Raw genomic sequence first — 21738 nt, 5'->3', positions numbered from 1 at the left:
GCCTCGGTGCAGGGATCGAGGATGGAGCCTGGCCCCATGAACCTGCAGTGCAGGAGCAGCAGCTGGGTCAAGACCATCCCCTAAGCGAGGCCCTGAGATGCAGGGAGCGACTCTGACACATTTCTGAGCAGCTGCATAGTGGTAATGGACGTGGGGGCTCCAGCCCAGGCACAGCCTAATGGGCTTTTAGGCAGAACTTTCCATCAGGAGAATAACTGTGCTGGTGAGCAGCCAGGCGCTGACAGCAAACGCGAGCTGACACCGCCACGGTGCCGCGTGGAACCAGCCCTGGGCCTTTTGCTGGGGTAAATCCCACAGAGGACGGACAACGATGCAGGTAAAACACGATTTGAGGGCTTTACAGTGCCAGCGTGGCCTACACAGGGAGACTGCAGGACTAGGACAAGGAGCAAACTCGACAGCTCTGTAGGTCCCTGTCCCCACCAAAGCAAGACCAAGAGCATGTTCCCTGAAGCCCAATTCCAACACAAAGCTGCCCGAGGCCATGCCAGCACCATGAACCCTGGGATCCAGCTGGCCACAAAGGCCCCCAAGGCCAGTGGCTGGGCAGGGTGTGCTATATGGTGGGCTGGGAGCACTTGAGCCAAAACCATCTCCGAAACAAAGATGCCTGCAGCGCCCAGCTCTGAGGGTGCAGAGCGCACATTTCATCGCTGATGCGCTCAGAAATAAACTCCAAACCCCAAATCATCAGAGAAAATAGTCCAAGGGGCTGGCTGAAGTCACGGATGAAGTCACCTTCCTCACCAGGCTGTGCATCTTTGGAAAATGGGTGTCCTCTAGTGGATTCAGCATTGCTGAAAATCACTTTTAGTATTATTACTTGTCGCTTATAACCTGCTCCATTAGCAACCCTGCTTTCCCAGGGAAAACGTAGCTCATTGGCACAATTAACACAACCCCTGACAAAGAGACTTCATTAGCTCTGAGGCAACTGGAAATAATCCCCCAGGCTGAAAAAGAGTCCTTGGCTCTCAGATGTATATGTCACCTCTGGTCGGACTCACCTGAGCAAGCCCTCAGCTGGGATCAAGTGGTCCACAAAGCAGTTCCCTTGGATTAAGTAAAATAACAGCTTCTCCCTTTCAAGAAGCCCAGCAGAGTAGCACTACCTCTGGGCTGCCTTCTGCTTCACACACGTTTCTAAGGCAGCAGGAAAGGCAGCGTGAACCTGCCCCATCAACCTTCTCCACCCAACTGCCAGCTACTGCTAACGCGTGTGGCTGGGCTGGGAAGGGCACGCTGCTGTCACTCACCTTCCTGCAACGAAGACACTTGGGTGTAAAATTAGTAACAAGCTGTAGCACAGACATTTATTTTTTACCAAAGTGACCTTCATCAAGCTGAGAGTTCTTTTCGCTTAATTTTCTCCAAAATGAAAGCCAAGTCAATCGTGTAATGCAGGGAGATGATGTTAACTCTTTATTAATATATTGATATTGAAAGGCTTAGTGAGACAGGATTAATGGATTTGATGGTCAGAAAGGAAGGCTGTAATCTTCTAGTTTGACCTGCAGCAGAGCATAGGCCTGGGCTTCCTGCAGCCCACCAATCCAGGCAGTTGCAAAAGGGCTTATCTTTTAATCCATACCATGGGGAGTCTCTGAAAAGTCACTACAGTCTGGTCCAACAGTCAGCTTCACTGCTAACACCATGCTCTCTGCTTCCAGTTTTGTTATATCTGACTTCCACTTACAGCCCCGGGCTGTTTCAGCTGAAGTTCTTTAAATAGTCTTCTTTAAATACCGTGTTTCAAAATATTAATGACTCTCTTACTTGTGACTGCTTTTACTTTACAGTATATAGGAGCAATAACGGGCTTGATTCGGACCTCAGTTATCCCCAAACTATGTGGAATTAATTAATTCCTTAATGGTTTCCATTTTACATTTGTGTAACGGAGACCAAACCCTTCTCCACGAAGGTACAAACCAAGCAAATCCACAGGAGAGCAAGTCAGCTGTCCACGCTCCTCTTGGCCGTCTGCTAGATTGTGTAGACACTATGAGCAGCTCAGTACGGAATGGTAAAAAGAGAGTCAGCTGTAAAGTGTTAGATTTTTGAGGGAAAAAAAATGCAAAGTCCGATTTACCAAAGCATGTCATATGTCTGAGCCCAGCTCTGCACACTGCTTGTCTGAAATGTGGTTAGCTAACGACTCTATGATGTCAAGAAGGAGTGGCTGACTTAGGGAGCGGAGGTTTGGCAACTTGGAGACCTTCAAGGAAAAGAAAAACAAAACAGAAGAACAGAAAGAAATTAAAAGCCTCCCCAAAGCACAGCTGACGTACCATCGCCTTCCCCCTGCCACCCCACATGAACACGCGGGTCAGTCAAGTCATGGCTGGGCGCCTGCTGCGTGAGCTTTTGCTCACAATTGCGGAGCTGGGAAGCAGAAAATGGCCCACGGGAGCTCAACTCGTGACTTCCTGCACTTTCATTCCACTTTCAGGCTGCTGCACGGAGGGGGTGGGAATGGAGAACAGCAGAAATGCTGAGCCCAGCACTGCCTCTCCAAGAAAGGAGCAATTCCTATTTGTAATGGCAATTCCGCTGTTACTGGATGCAGATGAAGCCCTCTCCTAAAATCAAACCTGGGCAGCAGCACAGCCCTGGGCTTTGAAGTCTGTGTGTGTGTTTCTGCCGACCTCCAGATCATCTGAACTTGACTGAGGACCTGATCTCTTCACTCCTCTGCTCCCGAGGAGAGGTGGTGGTTTAAAGCAGAGCCCTGTTCAGCACCCACGCTGGTTTTGCTGGTATGCCTCCCGCAGTCGAAGCAGGCCACTGCAGCACTAGCCAACACAAACCTCTGCCACATCACATACACAGGAACCTACAACACGTACGTTGTAGAGCACATCTTTCTGCTGCTAGGCTGCTCAGAAGCTCAACTGCTATCAAAAGGGAGCTCTGGGCTTTCGTGTCCTCCACATCTTTCTAGAAGCAAGGCAGCAATCCCTCCTTCTGCAGCCATTAACGCCCCTGTCCAGCCTTGAAAGCAGACTGCCTAAAAGCCTGTCCACTTATCCAACCCGTATTATCTGATCTCATAAAAGAAATCACCTCACTTTAAGGAGCTCATCTGTGATAAAGCATAAAGATATTCTGAGCATCTTCTGAAACCCTGGAAGGAAACCACTGAGTGCACTTTCAGAAGGAGCTCAGGATAATACCTGCTGGAAATCATATGCCCAAAATAAGAGGGCACGAGGACGGGGAGGGAAAAATACCCCGGTGACACTGCTGGGAATCCTGTTCTGTGTCAAGAGGCACACGCTGCAGAACAGATCAGAGCTGGTGTCAAAACACACTCAAACGCTTCAGAACAGCAGTTTTATTAGGGCTTTTGCACAGTGCTGACACACAAAAGCCTAAATACACAGCGCCCCAACTACTGAACCTCTGGGAACAGCTCTTCAATTGGTGTTCTTACTGCTGGGAAAACTCTTTTAACCTTCTGAATCACGAACAACATTAACCAAGCTGGGAGAAAAGATCACAACGGCCATATACCCAGCCTGTCTAAGCCTTGATGACCCGCCGGGCTCGCACAGCAAGAACAAGTCACCTTTCAGAGCCTGTGGCATGCCAGGGAGCAGAACAGCGAGCATTCCTGCCCAGCCACGCACACACAGTCACACAGAGCTGGGCCAAAAAACACACACTGGAGCCTCTCAGGCCAAGCACAAACATTGCATAAATAAGATTTCTTGCACATCTGCTTGACAGTCTTCCAGCCACATTTTGATGAAAACCGTTCTAAGAGTCAGCAGCTTAAATATAAAACATTTCCACATATTCTGGCTAGTGAAGATGAGTACAATTGAGTAACACCCTTTAGTTCAGATCTTTTTTTTCCTGAAATGTTGCAATATTCATTTCCCCCCAGTGCGTTCTGGTGAGAATCACTCCAACCTGTTTGTCTTCCTGTGGACTCCACTGGGAAGGACCACGAGATTTCAGCTTGTGGGGACTGCAGCACAGTGACCCCAAACCCAAGGAGCTGTCCCAACCACCTGTGTGTCCTGTAGCCCGCAGTGGGGCCATTCCCCACCCCATGCTGAAGTTGGGCCCCTCTGCAGGATCCACGAGGCCAAGAAAATGTGTCAGACAAAGCCAGGGGCTGTAAGCTCATGCTGAGCTCCCTCCACCAGGCGTGGGATTCCTGGATGCTGGCTCCATTCTCAAAGCTTCTTATGCATTTTTAGTGATTTCTGAGTGTAAAACTCATTACATTTGGACAACTTAGGCATTTAATAAAGAGCCCAAATACCTCCCTCTGAGTATCCAATCTCTAGATACCAGCTGGACCTAGCAGAGCTTCCCTTCCCTGAGGGCAACAACAAGAGGACCATGAGATTAAACATACTGAAGACGGAGAGCTCCTTGAATACTGGCCATGGCATTATTACCAGGAAGTATGTAGCATCCAGAAATCCCAATTCCCAGTCTCTGTGATATACCTACCAGTTAACAGCTGAGCAACAAACTGGTGACATGCTGGGAAACTCTCATGGAGGGATCGTGTGTCATATGAGCAACACAATGACAATACCCTTAACTTTCTCAAACGAGGACAGGAGTATCAGCACTTCAGGCTCATGACCTTTTCTATCACCCTGCATCATCCTGTGTGGTTTCCATGTTTTGATACATGGAAACCACAAAAAGCCCAGCCAGGACATGGTAATCTGCCTTTTGAGCACACGACAATATAGCATCTATGACAGGGAGAATACTTCAACAGAAATATGAACACTGCACTTGTAGCTACCAGTGAAAGAGAAAATCATGCATTTGATACATGACAAACTTATCTTGTTGTACACACAGGAACCCAACGATGGCATGGCACAAAATTAACAACTGGAACAAGCGGAAATGGAAGCAATTCTGTGCAACTTCTGTTTTGGAAGGTGTCTGCATTTCCAGACTAGATTGTTCTAGTCTTTTATTTATTTTTAATGTTAAAAGTGTGCCTAGCAGACTTGTCAGAGAGAGTCAAGGACATGCAGCCAGCTCTCAGCTGTCTCACATGAGAAAGAACGAAATGGATTCCTACATTAATGTGTCTTTAACCAACGCAGAGACAGAGGACAGCAGCTCTCAAAAGCCCCGGAAAAGATGCAACCAACCTTGGTGAACTGGTGAACAATGATGTGCAGACAGTGCCTCTTCATGTCCAGGGCTTGGGTCTTGTCAGCTGCCTCCAAAATCTACAGCAAAAGCAAAGGCAGGGTTTTCCTTCTGCATTGCTCAGACGTGCAGTGCACAAGTACTGTTCTGACTCACAGGAGATAACTCCTCTGAGCTACAGAAACATCAATGTTTTTCATTACAAACCTGAATCTTTTCTAAACTAATCAGAAATAAGCCTTGGATTTAAAATGTGTGGAGTCCTCAGGAGATAATCAGCAGGAAACTGCAGGTCTGTTTCAGAGCCAGGTTCCCTGAAGTGCCCCAGTGAGACTGGTGTGGGCAAGAGCCAAGAGCAGTCAACACAGGTTTTGATTCTGCTCATGTTGCAGAGGGTTTGGTTTTCTACCAAGCAAATGGCTTGCTTTTTGCCAAATAAATGGCTTTTTCAAGGAATATTTTTGTTGCCACTTCATCGCTAGATCCTGCCTGATAGAACAAGACTAACATCATGTGCACGCCACCGTTTGCTCCGGTACAAGCGTCTACTGAAAGGATTTGGAGCTGGCTGCTGAGCCTGCAGTACATCCTAAAAAGCCCTTTAGAAGCTCTGTGGGATGAGGAGCTCAAAAGGAACATCCTGGTGGCCAGTCGAGCAATACCTCCGAACACTTCAGCACTAATGACCCCAAGAGCAGACAAGGAAACAAAGCTGCTAGAGGCTGCGTTCCTGCATTCATCTCAGTCGTTCAGAGCCGCTGTCCTCAGGAGGGGCTGCGCAGCCTCAGGGAAATGACTTGGGAAATGACTGAGTGCACCAAACCCACAACAAGGGATGTGAATGAACTGACAGCGATTCCTGCAAGAAACTACCTCACGTCTGCTGTGTCCGATGACCATACTGATCTTATTCTTCGCACACTTTCCTACACAAACACGGCCCTTATCCCAATGCATTCAACTCTTCCCTACAAAAGCCCACAGCAGCTTTATCTTAAAATGTACACACCTTTACAGCCTACAGCTTCAAGTAATTTTTTTTTTTTCAAAAAAAAAAGAATAAATCCTAGGCCAACTGGACCAGCCTCCTTGGCACTCCTGTACCATTAAAGTTAGTTGGGGACGATTACCTGGAGTACGTTCTCCACTGTAACATTCATTTCCAGGTTCTGCTTACAGTAGGCTTGCAGTCTGTTGTTGGAGAAGCCATAATAGTAAGGTGCAGCAAAGAGGTAGCTGTTAATCTCGTTAAGGAAAAAAAAATAAAAAAGGTAAAGCAGAGGTAACAGCACTGATTGTAAACACAAATGCAACGACAGAAGTTAAAATGGTGTTCCTGCTGCTAATGCAGCCCTGAAAATCCTCAGCCTGAGCCTGGCAATCCAGAGCTGAGGCACTGTATGTGCACTTTAGACAGATATCCATTACTTCGGATTTAAGGATACAGGGAGTCTTCAGGAGGCATGTTTACTTCTCCATAATAAATATATCTAAGCATAGATTCAAATGCTTGTTTGCTGGGAACCATTTCACCTATTGAAATATTCACTTGTCCATCTTCTGGCATGAAGGAACGGAACATGGCTTCAAAGTAACTGGAAAAGGAAGTAAGACTACTGTAACACACTCTGCAGACAGGCAGTTTAACTCCCTACTGTTCAAAGGCAGCTATGAAGCACTGCAGGTTCCAAAGAAGTAAATGCAGGTGATAACCTGGGCAAAAACATTGCTAAATTGTTGTTTCATATATGTCTGCCTGTGAGAGTACTCCAAACATAATCCCCACAATTTCCATCAACACTACCTGAATTTGTCTGTTTCTTGAAAATTAGGGCACACGGTCCTTTGATTTTTGTCTAATTTGCATAAAACCCAGCAGAAAGCTTAAAGCATGATGGATTTCCTTGCTATCTACAGGCTGTAACTGCCAATCATGCATCGGGGTTTCTTTTAAAGAGTTGTGAAATGTTTCTGGTAACATACTACGGTAACTAATACTGAATAGTATTACTGGGACTGGAAAAAACTTGTGGCAGTATATGAAGTAGAAATTTGATGTGAACACCTAATGTCTTGCAGGACGTAAAGGTGAAGTTACACAGAACACACAAGCAAGGGACAAACCCACTGCTTCCAAACAGTGCACAGGGAGAACAGAATGCATCTTCAGAAGGGTGAACTGCTTGCCTCTACAGCCAAGCATAGGAACAATCTAGTCTCTGTTATGCACCATTTTTTTTCTATGCTTATTCATACCCAGTCTTAAGTCTCAGCAGGTGAGAAAGAGATTCAAGTTTCACATGATTCAAATGGATGTTCACCACCAGAACTCTTTCTGAGCTCAATGGACATCTGTTGCTTTCCACTTCACTAACACAGCCTTATGCCTTACACCATTTTTCCTTCTCGTGATTTTAAAGATTCTTTGTCCTGCAGTGCAGCTTCTTACACATTCTCTAGAGAGTCTCTACAATTTTAATTTCCTTCTATCTTCCCCTGCTGGGTATCAAATTGAAAAATATTTAATCACTGTTGCTTAAAGGCTTATTACACTTATTGAGCAAAGCTGCATCTTATACTTGATCTGGATACAAAGTTCCTTCCTGTCTTCTACAAAAAGCAAGCTGACCCCCAGACTGCACAGCACTGAGTTTTACGCATACAATATTTTTTATAGTTTTAGTGATCAGTGACTCACTCACCTGGAGCGGGCTGCTAGGATTGCTTTGTGGGCTGGCCGTGGGTGGCCATCCAAGAGGAGGATGATATCACAGAATTCAATCCCAGCTCCTTCAAGGTAAGCCTTCATGTCCTGAATTAAAGATGTTCCTGAAAGTCAACACAGTGAAATAGTTAAAAACATGATAGTTCCAGCTGACCACGTGCTGTCAAACTAACATATGGCCAAGTCATAGCTCCAGGCCCTCTTTCCTTTGGGACCCTTGGGGTGAGCAGAAGGCAGGCCCTTCCACATCATTTTGGGGCAAAACGAGTTTCATCCTTCCCTACCACAATCCCTCACCTGCTGCCCATCCCAGAAACATACCCAGCAACTCTGCTTTCAAACTGGTGACAGCAAGCTTCTTCTCTTCTTTTCTTCCACTAACTCTTTTTTTCTTGGTTAAATTTTCCATGCTTGCTTTCTCTCTCTGTCTCTCATGGTAAAATCATCACTGGCTTAGTCCCAAAATCCTCTTCCTCACTCCTGCTTCTTCTTTGGTATAAACCAGTGAGAGGCCAATGCCTCCACTCAGCTTGATTACCTTCTACTCCACTTAAACTGAAGGTCTACTGCCTTTTCTTTGAATCATTTTTTTATATCTTCCCACTCCTTCTGCCTCTTCTCTCTCTGCACAGAACCAGGATATGTTATTGCAAGGAGAACAGGACTAAATTTAATAAAACCTCCCATGTATTTTAACGTGGATAATGTTCTGACTGAAGCTCAATGGAGAAAGAACTGGCATGTCCTGTCTTAGCCTGGGAGACAGCCTAATATAGTTACACCAACTGAACAGTCAGTGGTCTACTCCCAGGCCATTTCCTAGGCTAAACAAACTGCTAGCAACTCAAAAACACTATAGCTAATAATTTTATAAGGTATAAAAGTTACCAATGTCAAGCGGCTGATCGGAATGTGTTCGAACAGGAGGTTGCTGCTTTCTCCGCACAATTTCCACTATGAGGGATGAAGAAAGATGTTCAAACTCCTTCATCATTATTACCTGATTAAAATGTGACTCTTTCACCACAAAGTTCAGGCAATGTTCCTTAAAAAAAAAAATTAAAAAATTACCGTTTTTTGCATTAAGTCATCCTACAGCATCACAGAAACATTATGCTGGTAAACAGCCATCTTTTTCTTATGAGCCTCCACATGGATCCTGCAGCTGCAACTATCAAATCTCTTCCTCACTAAGTGACCATCTAGGCTCCCACTTAAAGACAAAATCTGGGACAATTCTAAGTATCTAGAAAAACCTGACTAAGAAATAACGAGGGAAAGATTAATTGAATCCCATCCAGCTGCTCTGAAGATTTCTAAAATGGGAATCTCAGGAGATGCCAAAAACCTCATGAAGCTAACTAAGATTGGTTGCTATTTCATAATAATACATTATACAATTAGATACCAAAATTTAATTAGAAGAGTGAAGAGATCTTAACTCTTAATACTATCCAGTATTAAGAATTACAAAGAGGAACAAATAGCTTGAAGGATTTCCTTAGGAAATTGTGTGGATTTTATCTTAACCTTTTCTATAAATGTTGCAAAGTTTGAAAGAGATCTCACAAGCTCTCGTATGACAAACTTGCTAGAAAAAGTCAATGTGGTAGAACAAAGACAAATGAATCAGACCTAATGCTGAACAGTTAAAGGGACAAAAAAATAATAATAAATAAATAAAAATAGATACTCCATTTGCCAGTGTGAACCAATGCTTTCCCTTGGGATATTTTCATAAGGAAAAAATATAATCTACACCAGCTCACCATACGGTGAGCACAAAATTAAGCCAAAGAGTAATTACTAATTTCCAGTTTTTGCCATGTTATTTCAGCTGGGATCTACAGGGATCTGCCTAGGACCCATCTGTAAAATGTTTTAAATAATGACTAGGGTGCCAGAAAGAGCAGCCTTCTGTAGGTGGCACCTAGCCATGAGGAATAACAAGCACTTGAGAAGACAGGATGCCAATTCAAGATGATCCTGACAAAGTGGAGCGATGTGGAAGAGCCCCTGCCACCCTGCTGCTAGCTAAGGCAGGTGGAAGTAGCTTGCTGATCTGATGTTATTGGCACTGGGTCCACCAATGCTGAGATACTCAGTTCTTGAGCCTCTGGGCACCTGATGGCACCACGGTCCTATGCACCAAAGGCTGTGCCAGCATCCACAGAACTGCTGCTGACTCTGCTCCTGTTCTCCTGGATGTCCTTCCTTTGCCCAAATCCAGTGTAAAAAGAGTGCCTGAGGAAGTCCACGTGCATTCTGGCTTGCCAAGCCCCACTCTGCTTGTACTGGTCAGCTTTATGGCCAAGTGATGGGCACAGGCTGTCCAAATCAGCACTGCATAATCTTGCACTAACCCTTGGACTTGAGTGGAGGAACTTCTTTGCAGCTTTAAGCAGAATTGGCTCTGGCCACTTTTGGTGAGAGCCAGACCATCACAGCAAAAGCATGGTCTGAAGCCTTGGGGTATCAACTCTGCCTAAAAGCCCTTGGTCCCACTAGATGAAGATGGGGAATTGCCAATACATTGCTTTTCTAAAGAATGTTTGTCAGATAAAAGTGTGAGAACTGTGTTTAGTTTTTCATCAAACCAGGTGAAAGAACCTGTTAGCAGGCTCTGCATTAAACGGTGGGGCCAGAAAATGCACTGGTTCCGCCTTCCTGCAGTGAGAGTGAAGTGAAAAAAGCCAAAGTCACCCTGCCCTGTTTATCCTACAGGACAGATAAGTAAAAATATCAGACACTTATTGAAAAAACCTACGTAATTGTCACGAGCTCCTGCAGTACAATCCACACTAGCATATACCCAAGCAACTATAATTATAGGGAAGAACAGAATTTGCAAAGCTGACAGCTTTTGCAAAACATTAATTACATCAAGATTATTTTTTTTTTATTTTCTTATCAGTTACTTTGTATGCAAAATACCTTTAGTTGATCCAGCTGAAGCTTGTTAGCATTTTCACACACAATGAGCACATTCTGCAGATCTACAGATGCTTCAATATACTGAAGGCAGAGCTGTTCCAGTCGAGAGAGCTTGAAGTTTAAGGCTAGTTTGTACACATCCATAATAAGTAGCACATCCTGCACATGACCTGAAATCACAAGAGATAAAATGCCCTTTCATAACTCTAGAGAGTTCACAAAACAAAAAGAGTGACCTTTCTCAAAGCATTTCTTTTGCATCAACCTGAGCATTCAAAACAGCAGAATGGGCAGCGATTGGTGAAGCATTTTTACAGAGAAAAAAATTCCATTGCTGCTTAGACTAAATCAGGAATTGGTACTAAAAAAAGAAACGAGTGGTCTTTCAAAATGGAGGCATGAAACCGCCACCCCAAAAGATTTTTTGGAGAAAGATTTTGTGACCATCGGGAGCACGATTTTTCAAGACCCTCTAAAGAAGAAGTCTCTAAACACGCTGACAAGCTCCTAAACTAGCAGTCGGTTTTTCCAAAGTGCTCAGCTACTGCCAGTTCTGCTGAAGTCCTTGATATTTCTGCTGTGTTAGCAATCGGTCCCCTGATTTCAACAGGCCCTTAGCAAGGCATGCTGTATTTATGCACTTACAGATCTGAGGTTGCTCTAGAAGAGAGGGCTGAAGGCAGGGGGGCAGCGGGGACCCAAGCTGACCACTGCAACGGGGCTACTGAGAAACCACCTCCAGGAATAATCCTCCACAGCCTTTGCCTTCCTCACAGGGGATCTCAGGCCATCTGCTGTAACTACTTTTTGAGAGAGAAAAGCCTCCTTGCATGTTATTTGGCTTCCCAGTGTCTAATAAGGAAAATCCCGTTTGATAGGCGTGCCAAGTGTGATTAGCTCAGCCCCTGAAGCGATCCCCCAAGGCGCTAACCTCTGAACTATGGGGAGCAACTGGGAATGTGTAAGTCAGGACAGGACCATTGGAGGATCCCAGCAGACCTGTAACACTGCAGAAAGGTAAGCACCAGGGAGAACATGTGCTAGGCTGGGGAGAAGGGTAAGAGGCTGCCTAGCTTGTAACAAAGGGAAAAGTTCAGTGTGATAATCCCTTGTTTGGTCTGGTTCTGTCCTGCAATGAGCGTACTGAGGATTAGTGAACCAGCTGAGAGCAGGATCTGGCAATGTCAGCAGAAGCCAGAGATGTGAGAAGGTTCCCTCATCCCCATTAATTAGGCTTCACAGGGAAACCTTTGGGACAATTGCATACAAATTAATATTTTACTGAGAATTACCCTTTCCAGAATGGATTGAAGCTGAAGCAAAGCTCCAGCGTTAGGGTAGATGCACCTCAGTTTAAATGACTGTGCCACGTGGCTGCAGTTTCCCTAGCCCCCCCAGCTGGAGTTCCCTCTGGATATCCTGCTGTGCCACAGCCCAACAGACCTCTTTGCTAAAACAAGGCCGCGAGTTAGACTTGCTGTGCTGAAGCTGAGATCTCTGGCTATGACTTCTTGGCCTCCAACTGCTTACAACTCAGCCATCTTCAAAGAATGCATCTAATGGGCTTCTCGAGGCATTCCTTTGGGTTCACATTTTGAAGAAATGATAGATATTGGCTTGCTCTGCTTTTCATTGCACCCTCAGTTTGCAATGAGCCAAAACAATAGCAGAGAAAGGAAAACAACCACAGGATACATGGTCCTCCCAGACAGCTTGTGGTAATGTTCAAAACACCATGATTTTTTTTTACTTCCATCTTTTGGAAAGATCACTAACCAACCCTTCCTCGATGTTTGAAGATAATCAGGGAAAAACAGAAGCACGGGTTAGCATGCTTTGATAGAAATTCGCAATACATATATCACTTTTTGTCTCAGGTAGGTCATTAAGTGCTTTCATTTTATCCACAAATACTTGACCCTGCTCCATATCAAAATGAATGTTCACTCCTCAGTTGCAAGCATTCTGTTCTTATCCTGCTGTCCTACCTTTGCGAGGGTATTTTATTTTGTCCGTATACAGAAACTGCATGAGCACCTCGAAGGGTTGCGCTTCAGCCTCTCGGATGGGCACTTCCAGCAGTGGCTGCAGGCGACACAATTTGACGTTCCCACCAATCCCATCCTTCTGACACGTTGGATGTCCCTCGTCTTCAATGTCTTGCTTTGATTTCTAGTAGGACAGAAAAAACACTCAAACATGGCAACAGTGCTGTGTCAGCCAGCACACTTTACTAGCGAACCAAAGGAAAGATTTTTCTCATCACTGCATAATTTTCAAGACTCAAGACCTCATTATCTTCAAGATTATCTCCAAGATATAAATTAATTCGTATGTATTAGAGACTTACTGTTTGTTCCACGCCACGTGACAAACATGGATGAGAGCAAATGTGAGCTCCTGGACAAAACTCAAAAGCAGTTTTTGTCTGCTCCCTTTAATCTGTCTAATCTTGTAGGCCATCTCCCATTCCATGCAACCTTTACCCACCCCAGAACGAGGGGTATGTGTGTCTCCTTAGGCGTATCCCACAAGATTAGAACTTAGCTAGGAGAGCTCCCAGGAACCACATCACCAAATCCAGATAACTGGATTAACTTTGGCTACTCCATCTTATACTCCTTGCCTACCCTGATGGACATCCAGTAGCCTAGGTTAATACTAATTATCCTCTTTATTTTACTGGCCCAACAGCACCTTAGCATCAGATGCTGCTTTGCTCCTACATCTGTCTCAGCAGGCATTATTTTTTTTCCTAATAACCTTATTTCCAAAATTGGGCAGAATAAATACTACCTCGCCACAAGATGACTGTTCTGAGATACTCACTTGTTTCAATCTCTCCCTCGCCTGCATGATTTTCTTTTTCAACCACTTGCAGCGAGCTGTAACAATTGCAGTATGTCCTCGGACCCGTTCTTCCTTCTGCCAAAGGGAGAGGAAGAACACACATTAAACTTTAATTCCCAAATCCCATGGTGGTGGCAGATGGCAGCAGTAGCAGAAACCTCGGCTGTACTCCAGGTTACCATACATTTAGTTTAGGTTTGAATGAAAGACAACCCTGCATCTGCTCTTCACATCCAGATGAAATTCAACACCTATATTCCCTAAAGGCTAAGCAATGGCAAACACCACTTCGAAAGAGTCTTTGTTACATGGACTGAGTAGAAGCTGTTGTATAGTTTCAGTGACGTGGACCTTTCTTCTTATCATTACATCTGATTTCAGTTTAAATTTTTCTTTTCAAAACAACGGTATGCTTCTTTGCTATTGTTCTTCATAATCTATTTAAACTGTTCTTCGGAGTATCTGATCTCTGTAAAGTCTTTTATAACTTTTTACAAAAAAGAAATGCAGATGAGCTCAGATTTCTCAAGTTTTTCTTTGAAAAACACATTCTTTTTACAATTTAATAATCGTTTTCATTACTAGAGAATGAACAACATTCCTCTGTGCAGCTTTTTCTCATTCTATTTTATTTCAGTGATTAAAAATGACTTCTGAAGTGATATCTAGATCTGCAAACAACTGCCTTGCTCTTTCCAGGGAATAGTTGTGACCTCAGAGTACAGAGGTCGTTAGTATCACTTTCAGACTGCAATTACACGTAACGTGCTCTGATAAATTCAAGTTATGTCTCAATGACCCAAGGATTTTCTTAGTTTAAAGCTTTCTTCTCCTTCACAGTTTTATAAATTTACCTGGATTACTGAGATTTACTAAACCAGAAAGACATCACTTAGACCAGTGGCACTGCTCTTAAAAACTACATTACCAGAGATTTTGGCACAACCATTGCACAATTTGCTTTTTCCCAGCAAACATGCTACACACACAGTCACACCCCTGTTGGGACCCCCTCTTCCTGTCAAATCCAGTACCATTTTCACTAAAATCTACTCACCTCTCCCAAAACAAACTCCAAGTCACTGAACTGCCTGTTTTCCCACAGCCTTCCATAATCTTCATGTAGAGTGCATTTTGGGTAACAGGAAAACTAAAAAACAAAAACACCACAAAATACATTTTTGTCTGTTTCAATTAAATATATCCAGAAAGACTGTGGATGCTTACTACCATGGTATTTTCTTACTAACTTGACATCAACACAGTATATAAAGCTATAAAATATCAAGCAAACCACATGCAAAGGTTTCCTCTAGGGTGAGAGCAATGAAAGGTAACAGGGTAGCTTACAAGAAATGTGTCTCAATTTGGTTTGCAGATTTCTGGATTTGGGGGGCTAAGTGTCTCACCTGCTTTCAGAACCTGTCTGTGAGTCCTATGCAAAAAAAAAAAAAACAACAACTTTCTATTGGGGGAGGGCATTGATCTGGTGTGAGTACTGCAAAATTAAAAGTTTTAAATTCCCACATTCGCTGGGGTCTGCAGTAACAAGACAAATCTTCAAATTTTCAGAAACATCCTGACAAATCCTCACTGATACTCACTATTTGTCAAAATAAGTTGTCATGACCTAAGACTTTAGAAGGCACTGGAGAGCTTAGCCTTGCCAAAATGTCTGTTCAGGTAACGTTTCTCAGATTTTAGAGATACACATTCATTTTTGACAGCTGATATGCAAATGCAAAGGCTTCCTGCAGGAAGGATGTCAAAGGGAAGCCATGAAGCTCGCAGTGAGCCAAACCAGAGACTCCTCTGTGTCGGGAGATGGAAGCAGGACTCGTGCAGAAATGATGTGAACATTTGGTTTGTTTACCAGTGAGTTGCCTGGAAGCTGTACGTTTACCTGGAAGCTGTACATTTACCTGGAACCTGTACATTTCTCCACTTCTAATGTTGTTGTCCACTGTCCCGCCAAAGATGTACATAGCATCTGAGATAACAGCTGCAGCATGGAAAAGTCGCCCACTGGGTAACTAGGGAAAGAAAAGGACAAAATACGTGAGTGAATAAATAAAAACAGCCTTTTTTCTCCCAAGAAAAAGGGCCTGTAAGAGATCAACAGAGAGAAGGGAAAAAACCTCTTCGTAGCCTAAAGCAACATGACCGCTTGCATCCTAAGACTGACATTTCTTTTATTTTAGGATTGTTTCCTTGAACACACTTGCCAGTCACATTTAGAAACATCTGTTCATTACACCTTCCAGCAGATCTGTACATATGCAGGGCTCTGCATATCACAACTGTTACAAAATACATCACTTACCAAAAACCATGACTCAAAGCTAAGTTTTACATAGGAAAATCAAACACGCTTCTAGAGACAGATTCTGAAAATGTGTTCTCTAGATAAATTTAGGGCTTATTCTGGGCATTATATGGAACCAAAAAGTTGTGTGTGCCCCTTCCCCTGCAGCCCACCAAGGCAAAGCCACCCCACACTACCCCAGCTGCTCGTAGGGCCAAGGGACTGAGGGCTCACACCGCCTCATCCAACACGTGCTTCGCCCCATAGATTTCCAAAGTGGGAAGGAGTTCCTGCAAGTCAAACCTGCAGTGGTCCTTTTACATTTTTCTTTCCTATTTCTTCTGAGGTTACACAAACAATACCGATCGAACCAGCACACCTCCCTGAGATATCTATATAAAGTCTTTGAGTGGTGACTGTAACTCTTTTTTCCCTAGTTTGATCAGGCTTGTTATGTTTTCCAGGCAGCAAATCTCATTAAATCTTTGCCTACTAAGTAAAAAGCCCTCTGGTATAAGAAATCTTCTCTTCTTGTACATATTTATAGACACTACTCCAGTAAGCTCAAACATGAAACAACATTATGTTTATCTGGAGAGGCATATTTTCCATGAAGCCGTGCTGACTGGCATTTTTCATTACCACCAAATTATCCCTTTCACCACAGCGTCACACAATGGTCTCATTTAGTTTGCTGCTCACCAGAATTTGCATGACTTTTGATTTTCTTCAAACTCCAGCCTGCAGGGATCCAATCCCCCATACGGCAACCAGTACCTGTGCCTCTGATTCTCAGATGTACGGCCACGGTTTTGCTGGCTTTATATTTGTCTGCACCCGTTCAGGAAGCCATTTGGATTACTCTGGATAAACAAGATGCCTTCTGTCTCCAGCACAGGTCACGGATACATCATTAAAGAACATCTGAACTTAGTGCTAAAAAATACTGCTATGGGAAATTACTGAATAATACTGGTCTACTAGTAAATTCTTGCTGGGCGCCTATTTGGTACGTCTCCAAAAGAGGATGGTAGCGCTGCAAAAACAGTCAGTTATACAGCCAGCATTCCCTCATACTAGTAATCTCATTTTTCAAGCCAGTACATCTTATTTAATTAATCAAACATACGATATTAGGTTAAAAAGACATCAGTGAGTTTATCAACCAAAGCTCCAGTCTCACTCCAAAATATGAACTCTGCAAGCCAAGACCTATTTTTCCAAAACCAGATGAGCTGACATTAGTTATATTGTATTATCTTCCTTGAAACTGGCTCTCCAATCAGAAAAAACAAACCAACAAAACAAACAAACACACAAACAAACAAAAAACACAACAAAAATAAACTGTCAGATATCAAATGCAGGCCACCTGGCTTGTACTTATTCAGGTCATTTCCCCTGCCTTTTTTTCCCCCCCCCTCAAATACATGATACTTTAGCTTTGTTTTTAATCTAAATAATTCTTTAATACCAAAGGATTTGCTTTTAAAAAGTCACCCATTATGTTTAAAAAACACTTACTTTTTTCCAGTCAAAAAAACCCCACTAGAGCATTTTCACAATTGGTGCCAGAAAGGAAACATGAATCATTTGAGTATTTAATCAAGTAACACTTCACTTGCTAGTCACATCATATTTAACTCAAACAATGATTTTTCTTTTGTAAAGGTTGGTACCAGAGCGGTCAGGTAAGCAGAGCCTTGCTATTTACTAATTAACTTAAGCAATCAACACAAGCCTACTTTTTTAATACACATGTTGCATTTTTAAACCGAGTACTGAGAGAAACGTACATATTGTAGGATAACCCACAGAAAGGAAGGCCATGCACAGTTCATCAAAACATTCTGCAGCCCAGGGTCTCTCAGGATCCTCGCTTTGCTGAATGAGAGGAGCAGAATTTGGGCCAGCCCAGAACTTGCCGCTGGGGCTGCAGCCCTGCTGAGCGCCCGATGCCACGGCCACAAACCCCCAGGACCGAGGCTCTGGCCACAGCAGGTAGTTACCTTCCTACATTTCAGTGTGTGTCATCAAGAATTTGGAACAATTTAACTGGGGTTACGCTGGACGTTCCATCACGGGGAATTCTCCAATCTACAAAGCGTGTTTTTCTAAAATCTGAACCTACCTCACACAGGAACTACTGCTGGAGCTCAGATGATGTGCGTGACACAGCCCAGGTGACTGCATCCTAGTCTTACCTATAAGGAAAGCAGCTCCTACGCTACAGACCTGGTGTTCCCAGTCATTCCCAGCTCAGACAGTGCTGGAAAACAGGGGCTATGGAGAAGAATCCTCGGGCTCTGCAGTCTCAGGGCTGGGCACTCACGTCCTCCTGCAGGCAGGGCGCTAACCCAACATCCTTCCTTCCATTCCAGGAATGGAAAAGTAGCAAGGAGAAAATATTCAGAACTCAACGAATAAAAACGGAAAGGTTCAAAGAGCTCAGGGGAGTGAACAGCTGGAGAGAGGCACGCCGGGCTGCATGCTCCCCAGTCCGATGCCAGACGCCAAAACATCCTGCCCTATCGTCAATCTTTTGCTGGGAGACCGCCCAAGCTGACAGAATCAGCTGCTGAATGTGCTCAAGCCAAGTGCAGTTTAAATGGAACAGGTATGAAATAATAGCTGTTTTGCTAGCTGGGATGGCCAAAAAGCCTCCCAGCATGGGACTCTGTGGAGAACAGAAGACGAGAGAATTTACAAAACCTGAAACAGAGCCACAAAAGCTCTTGCCGCATTCAATACTGGGGTCCTGGAGCTGTGTGGCCTGATTTTAAACAGCAGAGATAACAGCCACCGCTCTGCTCGTTGTCCACAGACTGTGTTTCACAGACCGTGTACAGGAGAAACCCCGCAAGTTGTCCTCCCTGAGGCTGAGAGCCCGGCTGTAATTCAGGCAGTGCGTGACCTACTCAATCCGAGCATGGTTTATGCAGGTATTTTTATACTTGTGCTTTCCGCAGTACTGAAAAAAGTCTCATCCCTTGTACTATGCACACAGTCAAATCTGATTGGGTAAAAAAACAACAAAAAAAAAACAACAAGAAGGACACTTCATGCAAAGGTGGAGTGAGAATCAGAGTGTCTAATGGAGGAGACCTGTCTAAGACTGTGAAGGGCAGCGCTGAGCATGACAGGGTTGCAGCTACCAGACCACAATCCCCTGCCTGAGCCTGAATGAGAGTACAGAATCACCAATTTTCAACACGCAATCACTCTCCTAAAAGTAACTGGGTAGGCAGAAAAAGGTGTATTGTGTTTCTTCCTGTGAAAGCTTTCAAAATACGTGCTTCACCTCGCATCTCTCCTTCACTAGGCATCTCCAGCTCTTCCAGCTTTTTGCTGGGGTCACGTTTGCTGACTGCTCTTACTGCTTCGCTAGGGATGCTCCTGATGGGCCACGTATCTGAACACACATCTGCGCAAATAAAGGTGTGGTGTGTTCAAACTGCCTCAGACAACAGAACTATCACTCAAATATATGGTTAGCAACTCCTTGCTCACAACAACGTAAGCCAAAGTTATGGTTAGGAACGGCTGCTTTCAGAGGAACAAAGTCAGTGTAGAGAAAATGAGAAGTTCAGCTTTTGTTTTGCAGTGCAACACATTCATCCTAATCTTCTTTTATGAGTCAACTGTCCGCAAACACGCTCATGACATAAGAATGTGTTGGTTGTTCTCATTTCGGTGTTGGGAAAGAAGCTCAAAAACTTCCCAATGTCATCCGTGCTACCCTACCCTTTGAACCTTGCCCATCAGCTCCCAGCTGGCTCATCACCCCTTCCAAGGCAAAGCTCAACCCTTTCTCCTCACCTTCCCAGCCCATCGTTCTGGTCGCATGAGCTACCTCACTATGTCCAGCGAGGTCTGAGACTGCATGGCCTTCTAATTCCTCCTATTTCCAAAGCCAGGTTTGTGTAGAGGCAGCTGAGATGTGCTGCTTTCACAAGGACAGAGCCAGAACTTTCCCAATCGTGTTGTCCACCAGATGCTTCCTCACTGTCTCCCCTGCCTTCCCTTTTCATCAGATTAAGACAACCCTTCCTTGCGGTAGCTTTGTGTAAATATTCCAGATAACACACTGAGAATTGCACTCAGGATTATGATGATGAGAGGCACAACACCTTACAGCTAGGCCCGGGTAAGGCATGCTTAATGATAAAGGTACACGAGCACACCCACTGGTAAAGCCCTCCTGGGATAACAACAGCTGCTACCTGAAACCAGCACTCTAAAAATACAACTTGAGTCTGGCAGGCGAGATAATTCATGCAAACTATAGTTTTTATTTGTAGTAACTGTGATTTCGGTACGGGTTTCTTAAGGGAGTTTCAGTAAGGGAGCTGCTGGTGGAACTGGGTTCGCACCTGAATCCAGGCGGCTGTCGCTCCTCTTGCTCCGAGCACACAGCAGGCTGCTAAAACCACAGATGTGTCACCAGTCTGAATGTATTTGTCACCTCTAGGTCCCATTCTTATCTCTCAATCAACACGATCTCCTTACTTTATTAGCAGTGCCTGACAGAAAGAATTTTAGATTCAATCCTGACAGCTCTCACGATCTGGGCTGGCACCACTCCCCACGACACACTGCCCTGCTTCATCTGTCCAAGTGTTTTCCCTAGTTAAGGTTAATGGGATTTGCAATCTGAGGTTCCTTTCAAGCTGGAATCTTTGCTTTCAAAAGCAGATCTCATCAGTCACCCTTTCTTCCCTTCCAGTGTACCTCTCCATGCTGCTGCCAGGATTTAAACCATCATTTTCAAAATGCAAGTATTTCAGAACTTTTTTTTTTTTTTTTTTGGGGGGGGAAAGGGGCATTTCTTGCACTCAGAACTCATTTCAATGCCCAGTCTAGACAGCACAAATTGAGAGCTTGTCCTGTGGCACTCCTCGGGGTTCTGATTTGACTTACAAAGCTGTGCATTAGTTCTGCTTCTCCCTGCGCTAGAGCCTAGCAATCATTCAAATAGTTGAGATTAGAGCCCTGAGCATCAACTCCGGTGCTGATTCCACATACTTTAAAATAAACTTAATTAAACCTGCGCAAACCTCAACATAAAGTCATTGGTTTCAATTTTAACCTCACCAGGAATACATTCAGCTTTACTTAAAGTCCTTAACGAATTAAGTTGAATCAACGTAAAAGTAGAATTAAATCAAATGAATAGTTTTCACTCAGGGGTCTATAACTGCCTTCTATAAGCAATTTACAACTCATGTGCAGAGTTGAAGCTTAAGTGGTTCCTAGATTACAGCTTAAGGTGAAAAGTCTCAAGATAAATTCAAGGAAAAAAAAAAAGGAGTGGAGGAGAGAAAGTATATATAAGACTGAAATTTATTTCTCTCTCCTGGAATAGAATTTTTTTTTTTTCACTTCTGTATGTTTCTTTATTTACCTCTGAGTTTGCTGTGGGTGGCTGCTTAACTGTTGTTATGCCGAAATCTAAACCACATACATCCCAAGATTTTTTTTAAACCACGTTCTTCTGAGGGCAAGGAAGGAGCTTCTTCTGGGCAGATACTCTCTCAGCCACTTCTGGATGGGAAACCTGGTTATGAGATTTAAAAACAGTACCGTGTAAAAGTATAGATGGGAGGCATGAGAGACTGGACACCGAGCAGGAGTGCCCCTGCGGCTGAAGCTCCAAAAGATCATGCCATATATCCAGAACATTCAGAATTGGTCCAGAGAAGCATCAGAGTCTTGCCTGCAGCCTACCACTGTGACTGAACAATTCAACAGATTAGTCATGTTG

At 44.0% G+C, this 21738-nt stretch overlaps 1 protein-coding gene across 1 annotated transcript in view; it reads right to left on the bottom strand.

Annotated features, from left to right (window-relative positions):
* Window positions 1-1420: 1420 nt before the first annotated feature.
* Window positions 1421-21738, bottom strand: part of LZTR1 (leucine zipper like transcription regulator 1) — a 34696-nt gene continuing 14378 nt past the window's right edge. Inside the window, exons 10-20 of the mRNA XM_032203202.1 lie at window positions 15592-15702; window positions 14727-14819; window positions 13649-13744; window positions 12808-12991; window positions 10820-10989; window positions 8774-8930; window positions 7863-7989; window positions 6606-6755; window positions 6291-6396; window positions 5160-5240; window positions 1421-2239 (exon numbers count right to left, since the gene is read on the bottom strand). Coding sequence (XP_032059093.1) covers window positions 2123-2239; window positions 5160-5240; window positions 6291-6396; window positions 6606-6755; window positions 7863-7989; window positions 8774-8930; window positions 10820-10989; window positions 12808-12991; window positions 13649-13744; window positions 14727-14819; window positions 15592-15702 — 1392 coding nt within the window. The 3' untranslated portion in view covers window positions 1421-2122. The remainder of the gene's footprint in view (window positions 2240-5159; window positions 5241-6290; window positions 6397-6605; window positions 6756-7862; window positions 7990-8773; window positions 8931-10819; window positions 10990-12807; window positions 12992-13648; window positions 13745-14726; window positions 14820-15591; window positions 15703-21738) is intronic.

This window comes from Aythya fuligula, chromosome 25, assembly GCF_009819795.1.
Source record: "Aythya fuligula isolate bAytFul2 chromosome 25, bAytFul2.pri, whole genome shotgun sequence".
In the NCBI taxonomy this organism is placed as follows: Eukaryota; Metazoa; Chordata; class Aves; order Anseriformes; family Anatidae; genus Aythya; species Aythya fuligula.
The sequence above is the reverse complement of the archived record's forward strand: the minus strand, read 5'-3'. Positions and strand labels throughout refer to the sequence as shown.